At 46.4% G+C, this 26889-nt stretch overlaps 1 protein-coding gene across 1 annotated transcript in view; it reads left to right on the top strand.

Annotated features, from left to right (window-relative positions):
* The window catches only part of LOC138853992 (cytochrome P450 6k1-like), a 51407-nt gene extending 36288 nt beyond the window's left edge, over window positions 1–15119 (top strand). Inside the window, exons 2-3 of the mRNA XM_070094244.1 lie at window positions 1325–1505; window positions 14308–15119. Of these exons, the coding sequence (XP_069950345.1) occupies window positions 1325–1505; window positions 14308–15096 (970 nt within the window). The 3' untranslated portion in view covers window positions 15097–15119. The remainder of the gene's footprint in view (window positions 1–1324; window positions 1506–14307) is intronic.
* Window positions 15120–26889: the final 11770 nt, after the last annotated feature.

Raw genomic sequence — 26889 nt, 5'->3', positions numbered from 1 at the left:
TCCAGGACAGACGCCAGATAAAGGAGCAAGACATTTGTTAATGGGACTTATTAACATTATTCTACTACTAATGGCCCTTACCTGTTTAACTTGTGGTGCTCCAACCAAGTGGTAGAGGAGATTCCAAAACATCGGACTATCACCATCCGCCCAGGATAACCTACATCAATAATATCAGAAGATCTATCCAGGGCCTTACCTACTCCTGCCCAACTACAAGAACCGAAGGCCATTTTTTTATTATATTTAAATTTTAAGTAAAATCCTCAAAAGTCCTTATTCTTATTTTTCCTAGTCGTTTCTTTATTTATTTTTCCATTAGTTTCTTTTGTTCAGATGGAAGGCGTTCCACTGACAACCATAACACAAGGCACAGATCACTCTTTGATATTCTTCGTGTCCATCTCGCACTATGCAAAAACTCAATGCACATAAAAGGCCCTAAAATCTGGAATTCACTACCTGTGAATATAAAAGAAACACTGTTTATAAATTCAAGTCTTTTCTTAAAAATCACTTATTCATCCACAACCAAATAAATACTGAATAATTGTATCTCATACATTTTTAACCCCTCAAGGAAGGTTCCTTGATGTTGGTGAGGGGCTCTTGATTTAGGGAATTGGATCTGTGCTCCAGTTCCCCGAATTAAGCCTGAATGCCTTCCACATCCCCCCCCCCAGGCGCTGTATAATCCTATGGGTTTAGCGCTTCCCCTTGATTATAATAATAATAATACATTTTTAACCTGTGACCCAATCATATTTTATTTTTAATTACATTATCTAACAGAATACACCATTCTACTGAATGCTCAGCAACACAGTAAATTACCATATGACCTTCTTTGAAATACTCATTTGCGCTTAATTGTTATCTGTTTACAATAATGTTTACCACTGATTATATCATTGCTTAAGATAAGGTAAGATTTCGTTCGGATTTTTAACCCCGGAGGGTTAGCCACCCAGGATAACCCAAGAAAGTCAGTGCGTCATCGAGGACTGTCTAACTTATTTCCATTGGGGTCCTTAATCTTGTCCCCCAGGATGCGACCCACACCAGTCGACTAACACCCAGGTACCTATTTGCTGCTAGGTGAACAGGACAACAGGTGTAAGGAAACGTGTCGAAATGTTTCTACCCACCGGGAATCGAACCCGGGCCCTCCGTGTGTGAAGCGGGAACTTTAGCCACCGGGCCACCGGTCCAGGCCACCGGTGGCTTAGTTAATCTTAAGTTAATTTTAAGCCTGCCCAGGTTTCATGGGCAGGGATCACCTTGAGCAGTGATTAGAAAATATCTAATGATTTTAGTATTTCAGGATGGGCGTAGAGGTGTGGTTACTTGTGGCAGCACTGATGCTGGCAGCTTGGTTATACTCTCGGTGGCGCCACAACTACTGGTCGTCCCATGGGATTCTCTGCCCTCCTTATCTCCCATTCCTCGGCCACATTCACAAGCGGATTTCGTTATTCCAGTCTCGATGGGATTATTTGGACGAGGTTTGTACTAAGATACTTTTAATTAAATGTCTTGGTAAAGCTTTTAGTGTAAGTAAGTTTATTCAGGTATACACAAATACAGTTACATAGATTATAATACATAGCAGCATAGGTGTAAAGTACCTGGGATAACCCAAAAAAGTCAGACAGTGACTTATTTCCATTGGAGTCTTTTTATCTTATTATTATAATATAAATAAGATAATATCTTATTATAATATAATGGAGATATCTTTTTATTCTATAAAGAAGATAATATCTTATCGTACTATTAACACTATCTACAATACGAGGGTCATTAAGACTACTACACGAGGGTCATTAAGACTACTACACGAGGGTCATTAAGACTACAATACGAGGGTCATTAAGACTATCAACAATACGAGGGTCATTAAGACTACTACACGAGGGTCATTAAGGCTACTACACGAGGGTCATTAAGACTATCAACAATTCGAGGGTCATTAAGACTACTACATGAGGGTCATTAAGACTATCTACTACACGAGGATCATTTAGACTATCTACTACATCTGCTACACGAGGGTCATTAAGACTACTACACGAGGGTCATTAAGACTACTACACGAAGGTCATTAAGACTACTACACGAAGGTCATTAAGACTACTACACGAGGGTCATTAAGACTACCTACAATACGAGGGTCATTAAGACTACTACACGAGAGTCATTAAGACTACTACATGAGGGTCATTAAGACTACCTACAATACGAGGGTCATTAAGACTACTACACGAGGGTCATTAAGACTACTACACGAGGGTCATTAAGACTACTACACGAGGGTCATTAAGACTACTACACGAGGGTCATTAAGACTACCTACAATACGAGGGTCATTAAGACTATCTACAATACGAGGGTCATTAAGACTATCTACAATACGAGGGTCATTAAGACTATCTACAATACGAGGGTCATTAAGACTATCTACAATACGAGGGTCATTAAGACTATCTACAATACGAGGGTCATTAAGACTATCTACAATACGAGGGTCATTAAGACTATCTACAATACGAGGGCCATTAAGACTATCTACAATACGAGGCCCCTCAAGGAAGGTTCCTTGATGTTGGTGAGGGGCTCTTGATTTAGGGAATTGGATCTGTGCTCCAGTTCCCCGAATTAAGCCTGAATGCCTTCCACATCCCCCCCCCCAGGCGCTGTATAATCCTCCGGGTTTAGCGCTTCCCCCTTGATTATAATAATAATACAATACGAGGGTCATTAAGACTATCTACAATACGAGGGTCATTAAGACTATCTACAATACGAGGGTCATTAAGACTATCTACAATACGAGGGTCATTAAGACTATCTACAATACGAGGGTCATTAAGACTATCTACAATACGAGGGTCATTAAGACTATCTACAATACGAGGGCCATTAAGACTATCTACAATACGAGGGTCATTAAGACTATCTACAATACGAGGGTCATTAAGACTATCTACAATACGAGGGTCATTAAGACTATCTACAATACGAGGGTCATTACTAGGAATAAGGTAAAATTGTATGTGTTAGCTAAAAAAATAGAAAATCATTCTCCTCCCTTTCTGTAGCTACATTCATCAGACACCTTTTGGCGCACTTCTTGAACTGGTTCATACTATGACTGACTTTGACATGTGCGGGTAGTGTGTTCCATTCCTTTATTGCTGTACAATAAAAGGTGTTTGAAGCCTGGCCACTGACTGTGGGTACTACAAAGTTGTGCTCTCTCCCCCTAGTACTATGATTACTTTGGTTCCCAACCTTGACAATATTGGCAGCAAGATATTCTGGACACTGTGAGCAATTTTATAAACATGATTTAGCTTCAGTTGTTTTACTCTGTCTTCAACATTCAGCATATCCAACTGCTGTAATTCATCCTGGCCTACATGCTCTCTTGGTCCCAGCCCCAGGATGAATCTTACGATTTTGTTCTGGGTGATTTGCAGTCTTTCAGTTCTTTTTGTCAAGGCAGAGTACCATGACACTGTATAAGGGCTAGACATAGGGTCCTGCGAGCCTCAGTAGGTAGACACTGTGCTTGTCTATAGAGGAGTTTCAGTCTGGCATTCGCTTTCTTTAGTACACTGTTCCCTATCAATTCTCCTGACATGCTTGGGTCAAAGGGGATTCCCAGATATCTTACTGAGGAAACTGAAGTGATGGACTCCCCATTACACTGGACATTAAAATTATTTACTCTTCCCAGTTTGTTTCGTGCCAAAGAGAATGGCTTCAGTTTTCCCGAGGTGTAATGATAGTTTGTTTTCTACTAACCATTTGCTGCAGGACTCCAGTTCCAGTGTTAATACATTAGCTATATCTTTTGGGTCTTTACCTGATACTAACAGAGCACTGTCATCTGCATACAGTAGGAGTTTGCACTTGACACTGATAGGCATGTCATTGACATAACATAAGAATAATAAGGGACCCAGAATATTACCTTGGGGAACTCCACACTCGGTAGCACTCGATGTATGCACAAGGCTTATTCCTCTAAGAAAAAGGAGGAGTAGATGTAAAACAGAAAGAGACAGGCGCTCCCTTTACAGGCGACGGAAAAGAATAACAGAGCGGCTAAAAGAGGTCAATATATCTGAAATGCGTAGGGAGACACTGGTCAGAGAAATAGCAAGCATCGAACTTAAGCTAAAAGAATCCTTTAGGAGTCAGGAATCGCGGGAAGAACTAAAAGCCATAAATGAAATCGAAAGAAACCCAAAGTATTTCTTCTCCTATGCCAAATCAAAATCGAGAACAACGTCCAGTATTGGGCCCCTACTTAAACAAGATGGGTCCTACACAGATGACAACAAGGAAATGAGTGAGCTACTCAAGTCCCAATATGACTCAGTTTTTAGCAAGCCGCTAACCAGACTGAGAGTCGAAGATCAAAATGATTTTTTTATGAGAGAGCAACAAAATTTGATTAACACAAGCCTATCCGATGTTATCCTGACGCCAAATGACTTCGAACAGGCGATAAATGACATGCCCATGCACTCTGCCCCAGGGCCAGACTCATGGAACTCTGTGTTCATCAAGAACTGCAAGAAGCCCCTATCACGAGCCTTTTCCATCCTATGGAGAGGGAGCATGGACACGGGGGTCGTCCCACAGTTACTAAAAACAACAGACATAGCCCCACTCCACAAAGGGGGCAGTAAAGCAACAGAAAAGAACTACAGACCAATAGCACTAACATCCCATATCATAAAAATCTTTGAAAGGGTCCTAAGAAGCAAGATCACCACCCATCTAGAAACCCATCAGTTACACAACCCAGGGCAACATGGGTTTAGAACAGGTCGCTCCTGTCTGTCTCAACTATTGGACCACTACGACAAGGTCCTAAATGCACTAGAAGACAAAAAGAATGCAGATGTAATATATACAGACTTTGCAAAAGCCGTCGACAAGTGTGACCATGGCGTAATAGCGCACAAAATGCGTGCTAAAGGAATAACAGGAAAAGTCGGTCGATGGATCTATAATTTCCTCACTAACAGAACACAGAGAGTAGTCGTCAACAGAGTAAAGTCCGAGGCAGCTACGGTGAAAAGCTCTGTTCCACAAGGCACAGTACTCGCTCCCATCTTGTTCCTCATCCTTATATCCGACATAGACAAGGATGTCAGCCACAGCACCGTGTCTTCCTTTGCAGATGACACCCGAATCTGCATGACAGTGTCTTCCATTGCAGACACTGCAAAGCTCCAGGCAGACATCAACCAAATCTTTCAGTGGGCTGCAGAAAACAATATGAAGTTCAACGATGAGAAATTTCAATTACTCAGATATGGTAAACATGAGGAAATTAAATCTTCATCAGAGTACAAAACAAATTCTGGCCACAAAATAGAGCGAAACACCAACGTCAAAGACCTGGGAGTGATCATGTCGGAGGATCTCACCTTCAAGGACCATAACATTGTATCAATCGCATCTGCTAGAAAAATGACAGGATGGATAATGAGAACCTTCAAAACTAGGGAGGCCAAGCCCATGATGACACTCTTCAGGTCACTTGTTCTATCTAGGCTGGAATATTGCTGCACACTAACAGCACCTTTCAAGGCAGGTGAAATTGCCGACCTAGAAAATGTACAGAGAACTTTCACGGCGCGCATAACGGAGATAAAACACCTCAATTATTGGGAGCGCTTGAGGTTCCTAAACCTGTATTCCCTGGAACGCAGGAGGGAGAGATACATGATTATATACACCTGGAAAATCCTAGAGGGACTAGTACCGAACTTGCACACGAAAATCACCCACTACGAAAGCAAAAGACTTGGCAGACGATGCACCATCCCCCCAATGAAAAGCAGGGGTGTCACTAGCACGTTAAGAGACCATACAATAAGTGTCAGGGGCCCGAGACTGTTCAACTGCCTCCCAGCACACATAAGGGGGATTACCAACAGACCCCTGGCAGTCTTCAAGCTGGCACTGGACAAGCACCTAAAGTCAGTTCCGGATCAGCCGGGCTGTGGCTCGTATGTTGGTTTGCGTGCAGCCAGCAGCAACAGCCTGGTTGATCAGGCTCTGATCCACCAGGAGGCCTGGTCTCAGACCGGGCCGCGGGGGCGTTGACCCCCGGAACTCTCTCCAGGTAAACTCCAGGTACTCCAGGCTATCGGCAGGGGTTGTGATTCTGTTTTGTTGATTTTGACAATTTGTCTCCTGTTGCTAAGGTAGGACTTAAACCAGTCTACAGTACCTATACCGATAACTTGAAGTTTCTTACGTAATATATTGTGATTGACAGTATCGAAGGCCTTTTGCAGGTCTAAGGTTACCATACCTATGAGGTTCCCCGTTGACATTTCAGTTCTCAAGTAATCCATCAGATTAATTAGGGAGGTGTCGGTTGAGTAGGATCTTCTAAACATATTAAGTTTGTGCTGATTTATTTGTCCACAGAGTGAAAATTTGTCTGTCATTCCCAGACACGTGTGCTAGCTGTGTTAAGTGCTGCGGGTTTCGAGTAATTAATGAGTGGTGCAATATTGGTAACTCTCGAGACGAATTTGGCCCCGTGAATGACCTTGAAAATCGCACTGCGACCGTCAGGCCACTACACCCACATTGCCTGTGTCTAGCGAGGTGAATATCCCTTCCTTGTCCCTTCTATTCACCGGTATCCTTTAGCCCATCGCCAGTGTGAAACTCCTGTCAGCTATGAGTATAGCTGATGGTGTTGACGTAGATGATGGTGAAGGCAGATTTGAAACATATTTTAGTAAACAGGCTCGGAAAAAAGAACGAGGCTTCCAGAGAAAGCTTGCTGAAAGCAATACAGTGGGCGCACACCCTCCCAAAGCTGTCAGGTTAGATTTCCCTGACAACACTGATCAAGAGACCAAGTTTAACTGGTTTTTCGAAGCTAGTGTAAACAATCATGAGAAAACGATCAAGTTTGTCCGCGATGAGGATAACTACGTCTTTGTGCCTAATGATTCAGCATTTATAGACAAACTTCTCACTCACGAATATGCCAACATCAAACTCCGAGCTGCCCCACCAAGGGCACCTAAAGTGCTTATTGTCATCTACAACGTCAACAAGCACTTGAATCCTCAATATCTGGCGTCAGAGCAAGTTGCAAGCCCTCGTCGACTTTCCAACGGTCTGATATTAGCTGAGTGGACTGGCCAGGGGACTCTGCCACGCTATATTCACTCCCGTGCAGCCCTCAACAGACGCTATTACATTGCATTGTACAGACCTCCTCAACGTCGATGTTATAAGTGTCAACGCTGGGGCCACATCGCCAGGAAATGCCCATCTAAGTCACACTGGTGTGCAGTGTGTGCCAATGCTCATCCTTCTGAACGGTGTTATGCTATGATCAAACAGCAACAGACTGTTGCTAAACAATGTATCAATTGTAAGACCTCAGGAGTCACAGCAGCTCATGCTGACTGCAGTGTGAGGGCTGATCGCATCGCAGCCAACCGCACTTCACCCTGTACCCCTCATAATGGCCCCCCAGGACTACCAGGTACCTCGGGTCTGAATACTGGCTCATGCCTGCCCTCAGACAATGGGGTTGAGCACCTCACCTGGGGAGCACGTCAACAGACCCCCATCACATCGGCTGTCAATACCAGCCTAGCTGAGTCAGCTGACAGTCAGCCAAATAGCTCAGCTGACCGGGACTTCACGTCTCCAGATGTTCCAAGTCTTGCTCCTGTGGTATACAACCTGATGTCGCGCATAAAAATACTGGAAACACAACAGTTACTCCTGAAACAACAACTTGAACAACACAAGGAAAGATGTGTAGAGTGTACCAATAACAAGATTGTCACAATTTGTGAAAGCAAGTGTAAGGTTGCTGAACAAGGTGGTGGTGGTGTTCTTAATCACAGTAATGACGAATATAATACTTGTGTTGATAACTGTAGTGAGCATCATAACGAAGGCTATGGTGTCAATGATGTTAGTAATAGTGATGACCGTAATATAAGTGGTGGTGAAGAGTGTGATGAGGGCTATGGTGTCTATAATGTTAGTAATAGTGATGAGCATAATTTAAGTGGTGGTGAAGAGTGTGATGAGAGCGGTGGTGTCTATAATGTTAGTAATAGTGATGAGCATAATTTAAGTGGTGGTGAAGAGTGTGATGAGAGTGGTGGTGTCTATAATGTTAGTAATAGTGATGAGCATAATATAAGTGGTGGTGCAGAGTGTGATGAGGTTAGTCACATAGACATTAATGTTGAATACAATACTGTTGACAAATGTAATGAACACAGTGTTGGTAGTGGCGCTGGTGATGACAGTTGTAGTGTTGCGTGTAATGTTAGCGGAGGAGGGAATGTGAGTGGTGGTGGTGTCACCTATCATACATTCACACATAAACAGCGTCATGCTCTGGGTTTACGAAGACTCCCACGAGGCCTTACAACTGGAGGTGCACTTGCAAAACTCATGGACAAGGGTAGCACTGTTGACATTGATAAGGTCTGCTATTTATATGAACAATTTTTTCATTATGCTGAGAAACTCAAGATGATCCCAGGACTACTATAATGGATCAAAACTCGTATAAACTTTCTATATTAAGCTGGAATATTGCATCACTTAGAAAAAGGCTTCCTGAACTTCATCATAAAGTAACCACCGAACCCATTGATGTTGTGTGTCTACAAGAGTGCAGAGTCCCTGAAAAATCCCAACCCCCTAAATTACCATCATTTGTTGCATATAACCTCAAATCTACTAACTCTTGTGTTCTATATATTAAAAAATCACTTCCCCATCAACTTCTTGCACACAAGAAAACAGAGGGGCTACAATATCACGGTGTTAGGATTTATATAGGGAACTCTGCTCTCAACATATTTAACTTGTATGCTCCTGCTGATAAATTTAATTACTTGGAGCTCCCAACTTGTGCTCATTCTGAGCCTACTCTTATTATTGGCGATTACAATGCGAGACACAAAAGCATTGGAAACTCACAGTTTGGTAATCGTAATGGCAATCAACTGTTGTCACTCTTAAACAGTCACGATAATGTCCAAATTGTAGGTGACCTTGAACCCACACATATCTATGGAGGCGTCCTTGATCTGTGCCTGGGCTTCAACATTACTTCTGCCAGTTGTGAGTCTTCCATTGTAACAGATATAGCGTCTGATCATTTCCCTAGGCTAACCTCTCTAGATATTGGTAATACTATCCTTCCTGGTGGGATATTCAAACGGAAACGTTTTAATGTTCCCACAGATCAGCATGATGACTTTGTTGCACATGTGACTGACTGGTATAATTCCTATGAGTGTTCCTCTGTAGAGACCTTTAACAATGATCTTGTGAGCAGTATTCAGAACTACTTAGAGCCGCCACTGCAACCTCTTGGTACTCTAAACCCAACAAACTTCCGTAATAATCATACCTCCTTCAAAAACCATACTTATTACAATGATTCTAAACTTCGTACACTGAAACGTACTGCTCGCAGACTAGGCCTAGCCTATAGAAAACATCGTACCCCTGGAATGCTGAGGCTCTTCCAAACTGCCCTTGCTGCTGCCAGAGAGCGTATGACAGAGCTGCGGCAAACCGACTGGGAAAAATTTGTCAACGGTCTTAATGCTCACACCCCACTTAGCCGGGCATGGAGGGACATAAATAGAATTAAGGGTAAACGAACTGGGCAGATCGCGCACCCTCATCCCTTGCATAGGGCGAATGAGTTAGTCAGTGCTTGGGCTGCTACATCTAGCTATGACAATCTTCCCAGTACCACACAGGCAAAATTAAATGATAAATATGATGCAAGGGAGAGACTTGTTTGCTTTATGCTCAGTAAGGCAGATGATTGCAACATTCCTTTCACTAATTATGAACTTGATGCAGCGCTAACTAAGGGCAACTCCACGTCGCCTGGTGAGGATGGTATTACTTACAACATACTCAGATTGCTGTGTCGAGTACCAGGTAATCCATTACTTGAATTATATAACATGAGCTATGTAACTGGGGAGCTCCCTCAATCTTGGACCAACAGCCTCATCATTCCAATTCCTAAGCCCAATCAACAAAATGCATTTCGCCCAATATCTCTTACTAGCTGCTTGTGTAAAACATTTGAGAGAATGATTCTTAATCGTCTCATGTACAGAATCAAACAATTTTTGTCTCCCCGGTTACATGGTTTCATGCATGGAAGGAGCGTGCATCATTGCATAGCCACCTTTCTCACCCTGCACACTGACAGTTCCTACACTACCTTCCTTGACCTTAAATCCGCTTTCGATGTAGCCAACCGACATGTAATAATTAGTGAACTTGCCAGAATGGATGTTGGAGGATGGCTTCTCCGCTGGATTAAAGGCTACCTGTCCAACAGAAAATCGTCTGTGTTGTTCCAGGGACATAGAAGTGTAACTAAAGACTTTGAATTAGGAACCCCACAGGGAGGTGTGCTCAGTCCCACACTGTTCAATATTCTAATTAATGCATTACTTAATGCTATGCCTAGTCAGCCCCATAATTATGTGATTAGTTTTGCTGATGATATAATGATCCACACCACCGGATTCTCCAACACCCAAAACATTCTTAATCATGTACTAGCCTCGTGTCAGGACCTGGGGTTGATAATCTCTACTGATAAAACAAAGATACTCAATAGGCGTCCTCCTCGACAGAGAGGCACAGTTCGTCAGATCCAATTGCATGATGGGTCTCTTCTAGAATATGTAAGCAGATACAGGTATCTAGGCTTTGAGGTTCCACTACTTGGACCTGTTGTAACAAGACTTTGTCGCCAATACAAAGAACGACTAAGAGCACTTAGAGTTGTGGCAGGGCTTCACCCCAGGTATGGTGCTAATGTTAGAATTGTGAAAATGATGTATCTTGCTTATATTAGATCATTGGTTGATTATGCTGCGCCACTACTTGCTCTTGTGTCTGACTGGAAGCTTGGAGGGCTGGAAAAACTGCAGAACGAAGCAATGAGGATCATCCTAGGATGCCCTCGTACTGCCAAAATTTTAAATATGCAAAAAGAACTTGATATTCCAAGCATCAGAGATCGTGTTACTGAAAGAAATATCCTAATTGGGGTTAATATGCTCAGGCAAGCTCATTCAAACCCCTGCACAGAAGCCCTCCAAACTTTCCTCAGCACTGGTGAACACTCCTCCAGATGGATCGAAAAGACTGGAACCGACCTCCGCATGAATCAGATACATGATCTATGTCAAGTAAGGCAACAGCGGCACTTCTCCGCTCCATGGAATATTACCCCATTCCAAACTACCATTCCTCCATTTCCCCCCAAACTACTTCTTAAATCACAACCAAAACTTCGCCTTGAAGCCAAACATGAGGCCTTAAGCTGTATTGATAACTTAGTCACACAGCACACACTCTCGCAAATTATTTACGTTGATGGTTCTGTTCACCAATCCACTGGTGCAGCTGGTAGTGCTGCTGTTGTCGTACAGAGTGATGGCTCTCTTAAAGAAATTGGAGCACGCATCAATAATTGGGCCTCTACCCTTCAGACAGAACTGTTTGCCATACTCCTTGCACTGAAATGCATCTATGTATCAAAGATTGACAGTTTAATTGTAACTGATTCTCTGTCATCCATAAATGCTCTCAACTCATTAAGCATAAATTGTGGCATGCTTGTGTCAGAAGCCAGACACAGGTATGGTAGGATTGTGGACAGTGGAGTCAGAGTGCACATGCTGTGGATTCCATCTCACATTGGTCTTCAGATGCATGATAGAACTGATAAATTGGCTAAGCTGTATGCTTTCAAAGAGGGAGTAGATTACAATCTTGGCTTGTCAGGTAGTAGTTTGAGAACAATAATACGAAAAGAACTTCAGCTGAATTTTATGGACTTAAGGCTCAGGGAGATTGACACCAGTGAGTCCATCTATCATCATTCTATCATGCAGGAGGAGCCACATGTCTATGGTGCATCCAACAAAATAAGCAGACTCTTGGATGTCACTACCGCCCGGCTCCGGCTGGGTTACAAGTATCTTTGGCAGGTTAAATCACCACCACCAGATGTAGACCAAACGAAATGTAAACTTTGCCAGATGGATTATTGTCACACCCTGCGTCATTATGTACTGGAGTGCGATAAAATTAATGAATTTAGAAACAACTCACTCAGAAGTGTTCAAGAAATGGCTAAGTATTTTATCCACAGTGGTATATTACAGACCATTCTGGAGAAATACCCTGACTTTGCTAGCTGTAAATAAAGCATTACCACATGTGTGCATGTGTGTGTGTGTGTGTGTGTGTGTGTGTGTGTGTGTGTGTGTGTGTGTGTGTGTGTGAGTATGAGTGTGTGTGTGTATGAGTGTGAGTGTGTGTATGAGTGTGTGTGAGTATGAGTGTGTGCGTGTGTGTATGAGTTTGTGTGTGTGTGTGTGTGTGTGTGTTTATGTGTGTGTGTGTATGAATTTGTATGTGTGTGTGTGTGTGTGTGTGTGTGTGTGAGAGAGAGAGAGACTCAGCAATCAACATTTGCACCAATAACTCACTACAGTTGTGACCGGGTGTGGAAGTGTGAATTGCTCATTACTCTAAAATTTGTTCATGATTGCAGCCATGTATAAACGTAAGTAACCATTCTTACAGTATTCATTATCTTTGTAACTTGTGAGTTCATTACCTTTGTAACTTGTGAGTTCATTACCTTGTACCTAGTTCAGCCATCAAAACTTTGGAGCCCGGTCCCTGGACCCATTGTGTACCTCTGTAATCTGTAAATACCTTTGTAACTTGTAATGATTGTGACTAGACCTACCTGGAGTTCATTACCTTTGTAAATTGTGAGTTCATTACCTTTGTAAATTGTGAATTCATTGCCTCTGTAACTTGCTCAGCTATCAAAACTTTGAGGCCCAGTCCCTGGACCCATTATGTACCTCTGTAATCTTTTGACTACCGCCCACAGGATGGGTATGGGGTGCATAATAAACATATTAAACTAACTAAAAACTCTTCTAAAGCCTGAATGATAGAATTTTGGATATACTGAGCATACTAACAGGCCTACTATTTTTCTTGAAGATAGGAGTAACTCTGGCCTCCTTGAACCCCTCCAGTACGGTATTAGTGGTGATGGATAAATTTATTATGTGAGCAATAGGGACTGACAGTTCAGAAGCACCATCTTTTAGGAACTTAGACGGGATGTTATCAGGGCCTGTGCTCTTAGTTGGGTTTAACCTGCTTAGTTCCTTTTGAATAAAGTCATGAGATACACTTACTAGTTGACAACTGTTTGGGGTTACCCCTTTATTGGTATAGTATGTTTGAAAATTATCAGAGTCTGTGTTAAACGTATTTGATGCAGATGGTAGTTTACTTACTAGTGTTGATACAACAGATGTGTAGTAGGAATTAAAGCAATTTGCCACCTTAGATGTTTTGTGGTATACCTCGTTATCAATAGTGAGTACTATATTAGACCTATCTACTGGTTGATGGCTATACCCCAACTGTTTTAGTTGTTGCCAGAGCTTTCTGGGGTTATGCTTATACTCTTCAATTTTTGTGCAATAGTGCTTGCCTTTGCTCCTTTTATAAGTCTCTGTACTCTGTTCCTCACCCTTTGGAATTCATTTAGTGCTGCAATATCCTGTTTGTTTGCTTTAAATCTTTTTAGCAGCTGGTCTCTGAATTTCATATTATCTAATATCTCAGTATTCATCCAGGGTTCAGTTCTTCGTTTAATCCTAACCTCTTTAACTGGTGCAATATTATCAAGGATGGTAGTGAACATTGTTTTGAATTTTTCCCAGGCATCGTTTACGTCCGTGCAACTTGTTATCTCTGTCCAGTCACAATTGTGTAGCCTATTTACCAGTGTTTCTTTACTGTAGTTTCTAGTTGACCTCATTTTTATTGTCCTGTGTAGGCCTATCATATCCCTAGTGATTTTCCTGGTGCAGTAAATGATGAAATGATCACTAAGACCTGTGGTAATGACGCCTGACTGACTAATGTTCTCAGCGCGGTTACAAAGTATGTGGTCAATTAGGGTGGCTGAGAACTGTGTGATCCGGGTTGGTGTATTAATTAGTTGAGTGTAACTATTTAAACCTAGAATTTGCTTATACCTTTTGCATAGCCCGTTATTTTGCTGCTGAAAACAGATATTGAAGTCTCCCAGTATTACTCTCCAAAACAACATATTTGACATAGAAACTTCATATTGATGTGCATTTTCTCTGGGTAAGGTGAAATTATAATATCTGCCTATATGTACAGGTTTACTACAAGTATGGAGGGTCAACTATGAGTGGATTATACGATATGTTTCACCCTGTTCTAATGATTGGCGATCCCGAATTACTCAAGCACATCCTCGTTAAAGATTTTGATCATTTTGTCGACCGTCGGCTGTTTATGGCTGAAGATGGAAGTCTTATCAACGAAATGCTGAGTAACAAGACTGGAGACGAGTGGAGGGCTCTCCGAGCCGTCATGACACCAACCTTCACCTCCGGCAAGATGCGTTCCATGTTCCCTCTCATCTGTGACAAGGCAGACTCTCTTGTATCTTTTACTCTTAAAGAAGCTTCTCAGAAACCTTATGTTGATATGAAGGTAAATTTTGGACGGTTCACAATGGACACTATTGCTTCCTGTGCTTTTGGTATTGAATGTAATTCCTTCACGAGCGAGGTGCCGGAGTTTGCCAAATTGGCAAAAACATTCTTTGATTTTTCATTGATAAGGCTGATAAAATTTACCTTTTTGAATATGTATCCAAAAATTTGCAATGCTATTGGCATTAAAATAGAGCCTTTTAGTGTGAAATTCTTCATAAGTGTGGTAGAGGAGACCATAGCCGCCAGGAAGGCAGGTCAAAAAAGAGGCGATTACTTGGACCTTCTCCTTGCCGCGCGGGACGGTCATCTTACCCAGGAAGTATCCACTACTCACACCCAGTCCACCACTACAGCCACTGAAAACCAAGTGAGCATCACCCACGATTCTAACGCCCTGGAAACAAACAAAACATTCATCACTTCATCTAAACAAGGTCAGTGTTGATATATTATTAGGATTTATAAAATATCCTCAGCAGGTAAACCATGTTGCACTATTAGCCAGACGATAATTGTTCTTTATTGTATTATATAATAATTCTACAGACCATAGCTGACATCAGTGACATACTACTATATAAGCTCCTTCTATGCAGAGCATTTCCTGCAAATTAGGTTAGTTTGGTCCCAGGATGCGACCCACACCAGTCGACTAACACCCAGGTACCCATTTTACTGATGGATGAACATAGACAACCGGTGTAAGGAAACACCCTTGCCAGGAATTGAACCCGGACCCTCAGCGTGTGAAGGGAGAGCGTTTGCCAGCAGGCCCATGGCCTGGTGGCCTCCTTAATTAAGTCAAACAACTTTTTCTAGTAATCACTCACTCCTCCGTACACCCACTAGGCCTGACTGTAATAAAAAGTTGTTTAACATGAAAGATAAGGCCTACGACGAGATCTGTCACAATTAATATGTGAATATTAGCTTTTTGTGATGTAAGTAAATGAGTGAATCAACAATCAAATGTTCTTCACCAAGCAACCAGATTTTCATTTATTATTTTATTCATATGGATGGATGCGCTATCCATAGTGGTGTCACAGCGCCTGGGAAAGACATCAAGATTGACCCAAGGAAAGAAAAGTTAGCGCCAGTTCCTTACTTTAAGAGCTCTTCACCAACATCTAGACACCGCGTTGAGAGGACAAGTAACCACATCTTACATAGTTTCTTTTATTTCCCTACAAAAGATGTAGCAGTCTGGTACATAGTGTACTCTACAGTACTGCGTTACGTTGTGAAGCAGTCACAACACTCTCTCTAATAAGACTATTGCTTCCCATGTTTCGAGAGGCTGCTGTATTGATTTTAAAGATAGTTAAAATATGTGGGTGTAGCAGAGACTGCTCCTTCTCTCTGCTATCAGGATAATGTTAAGTGAGTGTAACACAGACTGCTCCTTCTCTCTACTATCAGGATAATGTTAACTGAGTGTAGCACAGACTGCTCCTTCTCTCTGCTATCAGGATAATGTTAAGTGAGTGTAGCAGAGACTGCTCCTTCTCTCTGCTATCAGGATAATGTTAAGTGAGTGTAGCACAGACTGCTCCTTCTCTCTGCTATCAGGATAATGTTAACTGAGTGTAGCACAGACTGCTCCTTCTCTCTGCTATCAGGATAATGTTAAGTGAGTGTAGCAGAGACTGCTCCTTCTCTCTGCTATCAGGATAATGTTAAGTGAGTGTAGCAGAGACTGCTCCTTCTCTCTGCTATCAGGATAATGTTAAGTGAGTGTAGCAGAGACTGCTCCTTCTCTCTGCTATCAGGATAATGTTAAGTGAGTGTAGCAGAGACTGCTCCTTCTCTCTGCTATCAGGATAATGTTAAGTGAGTGTAGCAGAGACTGCTCCTTCTCTCTGCTATCAGGATAATGTTAAGTGAGTGTAGCAGAGACTGCTCCTTCTCTCTGCTATCAGGATAATGTTAAGTGAGTGTAGCAGAGACTGCTCCTTCTCTCTGCTATCAGGATTATGTTAAGTGAGTGTAGCAGAGACTGCTCCTTCTCTCTGCTATCAGGATAATGTTAAGTGAGTGTAGCAGAGACTGCTCCTTCTCTCTGCTATCAGGATTATGTTAAGTGAGTGTAGCAGAGACTGCTCCTTCTCTCTGCTATCAGGATTATGTTAAGTGAGTGTAGCAGAGACTGCTCCTTCTCTCTGCTATCAGGATTATGTTAAGTGAGTGTAGCAGAGACTGCTCCTTCTCTCTGCTATCAGGATTATGTTAAGTGAGTGTAGCAGAGACTGCTCCTTCTCTCTGCTATCAGGATTATGTTAAGTGAGTGTAGCAGAGACTGCTCCTTCTCTCTGCTATCAGGATTATGTTAAGTGAGTGTAGCAGAGACTGCTCCTTCTCTCTGCTATCAGGATTATGTTAAGTGAGTGTAGCAGAGACTGCTCCTTCTCTCTGCTATCAGGATTATGTTAAGTGAGTGTAGCAGAGACTGCTCCTTCTCTCTGCTATCAGGATTATGTTAAGTGAGTGTAGCAGAGCCTGCTCCTTCTCTCTGCTATCAGGATTATGTTAAGTGAGTGTAGCAGAGACTGCTCCTTCTCTCTGCTATCAGGATTATGTTAAGTGAGTGTAGCAGAGCCTGCTCCTTCTCTCTGCTATCAGGATTATGTTAAGTGAGTGTAGCAGAGACTGCTCCTTCTCTCTGCTATCAGGATTATGTTAAGTGAGTGTAGCAGAGACTGCTCCTTCTCTCTGCTATCAGGATTATGTTAAGTGAGTGTAGCAGAGACTGCTCCTTCTCTCTGCTATCAGGATTATGTTAAGTGAGTGTAGCAGAGACTGCTCCTTCTCTCTGCTATCAGGATTATGTTAAGTGAGTGTAGCAGAGACTGCTCCTTCTCTCTGCTATCAGGATTATGTTAAGTGAGTGTAGCAGAGCCTGCTCCTTCTCTCTGCTATCAGGATTATGTTAAGTGAGTGTAGCAGAGACTGCTCCTTCTCTCTGCTATCAGGATTATGTTAAGTGAGTGTAGCAGAGCCTGCTCCTTCTCTCTGCTATCAGGATTATGTTAAGTGAGTGTAGCAGAGACTGCTCCTTCTCTCTGCTATCAGGATAATGTTAACTGAGTGTAGCACAGACTGCTCCTTCTCTCTGCTATCAGGATAATGTTAAGTGAGTGTAGCAGAGACTGCTCCTTCTCTCTGCTATCAGGATAATGTTCAGTGAGTGTAGCAGAGACTGCTCCTTCTCTCTGCTATCAGGATAATGTTAAGTGAGTGTAGCAGAGACTGCTCCTTCTCTCTGCTATCAGGATAATGTTAAGTGAGTGTAGCACAGACTGCTCCTTCTCTCTGCTATCAGGATAATGTTAAGTGAGTGTAGCAGAGACTGCTCCTTCTCTCTGCTATCAGGATAATGTTAAGTGAGTGTAGCACAGACTGCTCCTTCTCTCTGCTATCAGGATTATGTTAAGTGAGTGTAGCAGAGCATATTCCTTCTCTCTGCTATCAGGATAATGTTAAGTGAGTGTAGCAGAGACTGCTCCTTCTCTCTGCTATTAGGATAATGTTAAGTGAGTGTAGCAGAGACTGCTCCTTCTCTCTGCTATCAGGATTATGTTAAGTGAGTGTAGCAGAGCCTGCTCCTTCTCTCTGCTATCAGGATATTGTTAAGTGAGTGTAGCAGAGACTGTTCCTTCTCTCTGCTATCAGGATAATGTTAAGTGAGTGTAGCAGAGACTGCTCCTTCTCTGCTATCAGGATTATGTTAAGTGAGTGTAGCAGAGCATATTCCTTCTCTCTGCTATCAGGATAATGTTAAGTGAGTGTAGCAGAGACTGTTCCTTCTCTCTGCTATGAGGATAATGTTAAGTGAGTGTAGCAGAGACTGCTCCTTCTCTCTGCTATCAGGATAATGTTAAGTGAGTTTAGCAGAGACTTCCACGTCTCTGTTAGTAAGGACAAAATACTTTCCATCCATCCACCAAGGCTGCAGCAACTCTCAACTGTGTCCCACATGAGCATTAAGAAAGACATTATCACTTATTCAATTCCCATAATATCGAATTAACCTTCAACTCACACTCGAGGAAGAACTCTTTACACTAAACCAAATTGCAACTTACTGATGTTGATGTATCTTGGAGACTTGTAGGATTTTAGGAGCACTTGGGTCACGATGTCCTTCCTTCAGTGCCCACCGTCTCACCTTCCCAAGTAGTTCCGGGATCCTAAATTAGGAACAAATGGTTCCTGTATATTTATAATGAAAATTTACGCCAATAAAACTTTTAAGTTGATTGTATAATTAAGAATTTAAGTGGACTTGACTGATTTGAGAATTTTGTTTGATATATTATTTTACAATTATTAAGCACATAATCGTATATTATAACAAATTAATACATCTACCAATTTATTACACTGTATATCCCGATACCTCTTACAGGCAAACTGAATACAAAATTGGCCAACCTCTACTAACCTCACTTGTTGTGTGGGGTTTAAATAACACCAGGAAGTGTATATTAATATTATATTGCACAAGATAGAACCAACATCACGTCAACCAGTTACGGCTTCCCATATTCCATCCATATCAACATTATGGTTTTGTGGATGAATGGTTTAGAGAACCGACATGTTGATAAATTAGACACATGGGTATCAATAAAGATACCCAAGAGTTGCACATGTGTCTAATTTATTATCATTATGGTTTTGTTTAATTATATAACTGGATCCTTCCACGTGTATTTCCTCTTCACTTGTCATGTAGTACGAAATTCGCAGATATTTCTATCGGCCACTATTACGGTGCCCGGTGACCTGGTGGCAAAACTTTCGCTTCACCCGCCGAAGGAGTAGAAACATTGGGCGTGTTTCTTTACACTGGTTGTCCCTGGTCACCCATCAGTAAAATGGGTACCTGGGTGTTAGTGGACTGGTGTGGGTCGCATCCTGGGACAAAACTGACCTAATTTGCAGTTAATGCTCAATATAACAAGGTACTTTGTATATAGTAGTATGTCATTGATGTCAGCTATCGTCTGTATACCTTGTACATGTACTGGTAGTAAATAAGATTATTATTATTATTATTATTATTATTATTATTAAATCAGAATAAACATTCAAAGTTAGTTACCATCCCGTACCTCCATCTTCGTTGCTTCTCTCCCATCTTCCACACACATATTTATTTAAATTTAATAACAATTCTGGAAGTTTAACATAATTACCTTAACAAAACACTAATTCTTTTCATATTACAATAATTCCACTTTACTTAATTAACTTACTGCAATATGTAAGTTAATTATATAAGATACGTTGGTTCCTATGTGACTTATTAACATTCAAAAGTTATATCAACTTTATATAAACATTACTATCGCTAATAATTATTGTATAAAAATCATGGAAAATTTCTCAAAATTTTCCAAAAGAATAATTTTTGTTAATGTTCTGGATGTGTTAATTAACCAAAATATATTGTAGCTGCGTGTAAATAAATATATTTACTTGTAAATATATATACTTTCAACGTGATTTATATATTTTTTCTATAATTTGCGAACTTGCTTTGTATAATTCACAAAGACGATTCTTTCCCCGAGCCTAGTACCGGGGGAGACGGAACTGGAGGAGCAGGGCGTGACTCTCTCCCCGAGCCTAGTACCGGGGAGACGGAACTGGAGGAGCAGGGCGTGACTCTCTCCCCGAGCCTAGTACCGGGGAGACGGAACTGGAGGAGCAGGGTGTGACTCTCTCCCCGAGCCTAGTACCGTGGAGACGGAACTGGAGAGGAGCAGGGCGTGACTCTCTCCCCGAGCCTAGTACCGGAGAGACGGAACTGGAGAGGAGCAGGGCGTGACTCTCTCCCCGAGCCTAGTACCGTGGAGACGGAACTGGAGGAGCAGGGCGTGACTCTCTCCCCGAGCCTAGTACCGTGGAGACGGAACTGGAGGAGCAGGGCGTGACTCTCTCCCCGAGCCTAGTACCGTGGAGACGGAACTGGAGGAGCAGGGCGTGACTCTCTCCCCGAGCCAAGTACCGGGGAGACGGAACTGGAGGAGCAGGGCGTGACTCTCTCCCCGAGCCAAGTACCGGGGAGACGGAACTGGAGGAGCAGGGCGTGACTCTCTCCCCGAGCCTAGTACCGGGGAGACGGAACTGGAGGAGCAGGGCGTGACTCTCTCCCCGAGCCTAGTACCGGGGAGACGGAACTGGAGAGGAGCAGGGCGTGACTCTCTCCCCGAGCCTAGTACCGGGGAGACGGAACTGGAGGAGCAGGGCGTGACTCTCTCCCCGAGCCTAGTACCGGGGAGACGGAACTGGAGGAGCAGGGCGTGACTCTCTCCCCGAGCCTAGTACCGGGGAGACGGAACTGGAGAGGAGCAGGGTTAAATCCGAGTGGGGATCTGTAACAAGTGGCGTTCCACAGGGATCAGTCTTGGGCCCGTTGTTGTTTATAATATATATCAATGATCTTGATGAGGGAATTACTAGTGATATGAGCAAATTCGCCGATGACACAAAGATAGGTAGGATAATTGATTCAAACGTAGATGTTAGGGAACTTCAGGAGGATTTAAACAAACTCTATTCTTGGTCAGAAAAGTGGCAGATGCAGTTCAATGTAGATAAGTGCAAGGTTCTGAAGCTTGGGAGTGCCCATAACCCTAGTACTTATAAATTAAATGATGTAGAACTTAGCCATACAGATTGCGAAAAGGACTTGGGGGTTATGGTGAGCAGCAACCTTAAACCAAGACAGCAATGCCTAAGCGTACGTAATAAGGCAAATAGATTACTGGGATTTATATCAAGAAGTGTAAGCAACAGAAGTCCAGAGGTCATACTGCAGCTTTATACATCATTAGTAAGGCCTCACCTTGATTATGCAGCTCAGTTCTGGTCTCCGTATTACAAAATGGACATAAATTCGTTAGAAAACATTCAGCGTAGGATGACTAAATTAATACATAGCATCAGAAATCTTCCTTATGAAGAAAGATTGAAGACTCTTAAGTTACATTCACTTGTTAGACGAAGAATGAGGGGAGACCTGATCGAAGTGTATAAGTGGAAGATAGGTATTAATAAAGGGGATATTAATAAGGTCTTGAGGATGTCTCTCCAAGAGAGAACCCGCAGTAATGGATTTAAATTAGATAAGTTTAGATTTAGAAAGGACATAGGAAAGTATTGGTTTGGAAATAGGGTAGTTGATGAGTGGAACAGTCTACCTAGTTGGGTTATTGAGGCTAGGACTTTGGGTAGTTTCAAATCTAGGTTGGATAAGTACATGAGTGGGAAGGGTTGGATTTGAGTGGGACTTTCACATCAGAGCTTATTTCTTGGGTAGCATTGAAAATTGGGTTGGGTAAATGTTTTGTTAGTGGGATGAATTGTAAAGGACCTGCCTAGTATGGGCCAGCAGGCCTCCTGCAGTGTTCCTCCTTTCTTATGTTCTTATGTTCTTATGACTCTCTCCCCGAGCCTAGTACCGGGGAGACGGAACTGGAGGAGCAGGGCGTGACTCTCTCCCCGAGCCAAGTACCGGGGAGACGGAACTGGAGGAGCAGGGCGTGACTCTCTCCCCGAGCCTAGTACCGGGGAGACGGAACTGGAGGAGCAGGGCGTGACTCTCTCCCCGAGCCTAGTACCGGGGAGACGGAACTGGAGGAGCAGGGCGTGACTCTCTCCCCGAGCCTAGTACCGGGGAGACGGAACTGGAGGAGCAGGGCGTGACTCTCTCCCCGAGCCTAGTACCGGGGAGACGGAACTGGAGCAGCAGGGCGTGACTCTCTCCCCGAGCCTAGTACCGGGGAGACGGAACTGGAGGAGCAGGGCGTGACTCTCTCCCCGAGCCTAGTACCGTAGAGACGGAACTGGAGGAGCAGGGCGTGACTCTCTCCCCGAGCCTAGTACCGGGGAGACGGAACTGGAGGAGCAGGGCGTGACTCTCTCCCCGAGCCTAGTACCGGGGAGACGGAACTGGAGGAGCAGGGCGTGACTCTCTCCCCGAGCCTAGTACCGGGGAGACGGAACTGGAGGAGCAGGGCGTGACTCTCTCCCCGAGCCCAGTACCGGGGAGACGCAACTGGAGGAGCAGGGCGTGATTCTCTCCCCGAGCCTAGTACCGGGGAGACGGAACTGGAGGAGCAGGGCGTGACTCTCTCCCCGAGCCTAGTACCGGGGAGACGGAATGGAGGAGCAGGGCGTGACTCTCTCCCCGAGCCAAGTACCGGGGAGACGGAACTGGAGGAGCAGGGCGTGACTCTCTCCCCGAGCCTAGTACCGTGGAGACGGAACTGGAGGAGCAGGGTGTGATTCTCTCCCCGAGCCTAGTACCGGGGAGACGGAACTGGAGGAGCAGGGCGTGACTCTCTCCCCGAGCCTAGTACCGGGGAGACGGAACTGGAGGAGCAGGGCGTGACTCTCTCCCCGAGCCTAGTACCGGGGAGACGGAACTGGAGGAGCAGGGCGTGATTCTCTCCCCGAGCCTAGTACCGGGGAGACGGAACTGGAGGAGCAGGGCGTGACTCTCTCCCCGAGCCTAGTACCGGGGAGACGGAACTGGAGGAGCAGGGCGTGATTCTCTCCCCGAGCATAGTACCGGGGAGACGGAACTGGAGGAGCAGGGCGTGACTCTCTCCCTGAGCCTAGTACCGTGGGGACGGAACTGGAGGAGCAGGGCGTGACTCTCTCCCCGAGCCTAGTACCGGGGAGACGGAACTGGAGGAGCAGGGCGTGACTCTCTCCCCGAGCCTAGTACCTTGGGGACGGAACTGGAGGAGCAGGGCGTGACTCTCTCCCCGAGCCTAGTACTGTGGGGACGGAACTGGAGGAGCAGGGCGTGACTCTCTCCCCGAGCCTAGTACCGGGGAGACGGAACTGGAGGAGCAGGGCGTGACTCTCTCCCCGAGCCTAGTACCGGGGAGACGGAACTGGAGAGGAGCAGGGCGTGACTCTCTCCCCGAGCCTAGTACCGGGGAGACGGAACTGGAGGAGCAGGGCGTGACTCTCTCCCCGAGCCAAGTACCGGGGAGACGGAACTGGAGGAGCAGGGCGTGACTCTCTCCCCGAGCCTAGTACCGGGGAGACGGAACTGGAGGAGCAGGGCGTGACTCTCTCCCCGAGCCTAGTACCGGGGAGACGGAACTGGAGGAGCAGGGCGTGACTCTCTCCCCGAGCCTAGTACCGGGGAGACGGAACTGGAGGAGCAGGGCGTGACTCTCTCCCCGAGCCTAGTACCGGGGAGACGGAACTGGAGGAGCAGGGCGTGACTCTCTCCCCGAGCCTAGTACCGGGGAGACGGAACTGGAGGAGCAGGGCGTGACTCTCTCCCCGAGCCTAGTACCGTGGAGACGGAACTGGAGGAGCAGGGCGTGACTCTCTCCCCGAGCCTAGTACCGGGGAGACGGAACTGGAGGAGCAGGGCGTGACTCTCTCCCCGAGCCTAGTACCGGGGAGACGGAACTGGAGGAGCAGGACGTGACTCTCTCCCCGAGCCTAGTACCGGGGAGACGGAACTGGAGGAGCAGGGCGTGACTCTCTCCCCGAGCCTAGTACCGGGGAGACGGAACTGGAGGAGCAGGGCGTGACTCTCTCCCCGAGCCTAGTACCGTGGAGACGGAACTGGAGGAGCAGGGCGTGACTCTCTCCCCGAGCCTAGTACCGGGGAGACGGAACTGGAGGAGCAGGGCGTGACTCTCTCCCCGAGCCTAGTACCGGGGAGACGGAACTTGCGGAGCAGGGCGTGACTCTCTCCCCGAGCCTAGTACCGGGGAGACGGAACTGGAGGAGCAGGGCGTGACTCTCTCCCCGAGCCTAGTACCGGGGAGACGGAACTGGAGGAGCAGGGCGTGACTCTCTCCCCGAGCCTAGTAACGGGGAGACGGAACTGGAGGAGCAGGGGGTGACTCTCTCCCCGAGCCTAGTACCGGGAAGACAGAACTGGAGGAGCAGGGCGTGACTCTCTCCCCGAGCCTAGTACCGGGGAGACGGAACTGGAGGAGCAGGGCGTGACTCTCTCCCCGAGCCTAGTACCGGGGAGACGGAACTGGAGGAGCAGGGCGTGACTCTCTCCCCGAGCCTAGTACCGGGGAGACGGAACTGGAGGAGCAGGGCGTTACTCTCTCCCCGAGCCTAGTACCGGGGAGACGGAACTGGAGCAGCAGGGCGTGACTCTCTCCCCGAGCCTAGTACCGGGGAGACGGAACTGGAGGAGCAGGGCGTGACTCTCTCCCCGAGCCTAGTACCGTAGAGACGGAACTGGAGGAGCAGGGCGTGACTCTCTCCCCGAGCCTAGTACCGGGGAGACGGAACTGGAGGAGCAGGGCGTGACTCTCTCCCCGAGCCTAGTACCGGGGAGACGGAACTGGAGGAGCAGGGCGTGACTCTCTCCCCGAGCCTAGTACCGGGGAGACGGAACTGGAGGAGCAGGGCGTGACTCTCTCCCCGAGCCCAGTACCGGGGAGACGCAACTGGAGGAGCAGGGCGTGATTCTCTCCCCGAGCCTAGTACCGGGGAGACGGAACTGGAGGAGCAGGGCGTGACTCTCTCCCCGAGCCTAGTACCGGGGAGACGGAATGGAGGAGCAGGGCGTGACTCTCTCCCCGAGCCAAGTACAGGGGAGACGGAACTGGAGGAGCAGGGCGTGACTCTCTCCCCGAGCCTAGTACCGTGGAGACGGAACTGGAGGAGCAGGGTGTGATTCTCTCCCCGAGCCTAGTACCGGGGAGACGGAACTGGAGGAGCAGGGCGTGACTCTCTCCCCGAGCCTAGTACCGGGGAGACGGAACTGGAGGAGCAGGGCGTGACTCTCTCCCCGAGCCTAGTACCGGGGAGACGGAACTGGAGGAGCAGGGCGTGATTCTCTCCCCGAGCCTAGTACCGGGGAGACGGAACTGGAGGAGCAGGGCGTGACTCTCTCCCCGAGCCTAGTACCGGGGAGACGGAACTGGAGGAGCAGGGCGTGATTCTCTCCCCGAGCCTAGTACCGGGGAGACGGAACTGGGGGAGCAGGGCGTGACTCTCTCCCCGAGCCTAGTACCGTGGGGACGGAACTGGAGGAGCAGGGCGTGACTCTCTCCCCGAGCCTAGTACCGTGGAGACGGAACTGGAGGAGCAGGGCGTGACTCTCTCCCCGAGCCTAGTACCTTGGGGACGGAACTGGAGGAGCAGGGCGTGACTCTCTCCCCGAGCCTAGTACTGTGGGGACGGAACTGGAGGAGCAGGGCGTGACTCTCTCCCCGAGCCTAGTACCGTGGAGACGGAACTGGAGGAGCAGGGCGTGATTCTCTCCCCGAGCCTAGTACTGGGGAGACGGAACTGAAGGAGCAGGGCGTGACTCTCTCCCCGAGCCTAGTACCGGGGAGACGGAACTGGAGGAGCAGGGCGTGACTCTCTCCCCGAGCCTAGTACCGGGGAGACGGAACTGCAGGAGCAGGGCGTGACTCTCTCCCCGAGCCTAGTACCGGGGAGACGGAACTGAAGGAGCAGGGCGTGACTCTCTCCCCGAGCCTAGTACCGGGGAGACGGAACTGGAGGAGCAGGGCGTGACTCTCTCCCCGAGCCTAGTACCGTGGAGACGGAACTGGAGGAGCAGGGCGTGACTATCCGAGCGTAGTACCTGGGAGACGGAACTGGAGGTGCAGGGCGTGACTCTCTCCCCGAGCCTACTACCGGGGAGACGGAACTGGAGGAGCAGGGCGTGACTCTCTCCCCGAGCCTAGTACCGGGGAGAGGGAACTGGAGGAGAAGGGCGTGACTCTCTCCCCGAGCCAAGTACCGGGGAGACGGAACTGGAGGAGCAGGGTGTGACTCTCTCCCCGAGCCTAGTACCGGGGAGACGGAACTGGAGGAGCAGGGCGTGACTCTCTATCCGAGCCTAGTACCGGGGAGACGGAACTGAAGGAGCAGGGTGTGACTCTCTCCCCGAGCCTAGTACCGGGGAGACAGAACTGGAGGAGCAGGGCGTGACTCTCTCCCCGAGCCTAGTACCGGGGAGAGGGAACTGGAGGAGCAGGGCGTGACTCTCTCCCCAAGCCAAGTACCGGGGAGACGGAACTGGAGGAGCAGGGCGTGACTCTCTCCCCGAGCCTAGTACCGTGGAGACGGAACTGGAGGAGCAGGGCGTGACTCTCTATCCGAGCCTAGTACCGGGGAGACGGAACTGGAGGAGCAGGGCGTGACTCTCTCCCCGAGCCTAGTACCGGGGAGAGGGAACTGGAGGAGCAGGGCGTGACTCTCTCCCCGAGCCAAGTAC

The sequence above is a fragment of the Cherax quadricarinatus genome, chromosome 45, assembly GCF_038502225.1.
Source record: "Cherax quadricarinatus isolate ZL_2023a chromosome 45, ASM3850222v1, whole genome shotgun sequence".
In the NCBI taxonomy this organism is placed as follows: Eukaryota; Metazoa; Arthropoda; class Malacostraca; order Decapoda; family Parastacidae; genus Cherax; species Cherax quadricarinatus.
The sequence above is the reverse complement of the archived record's forward strand: the minus strand, read 5'-3'. Positions and strand labels throughout refer to the sequence as shown.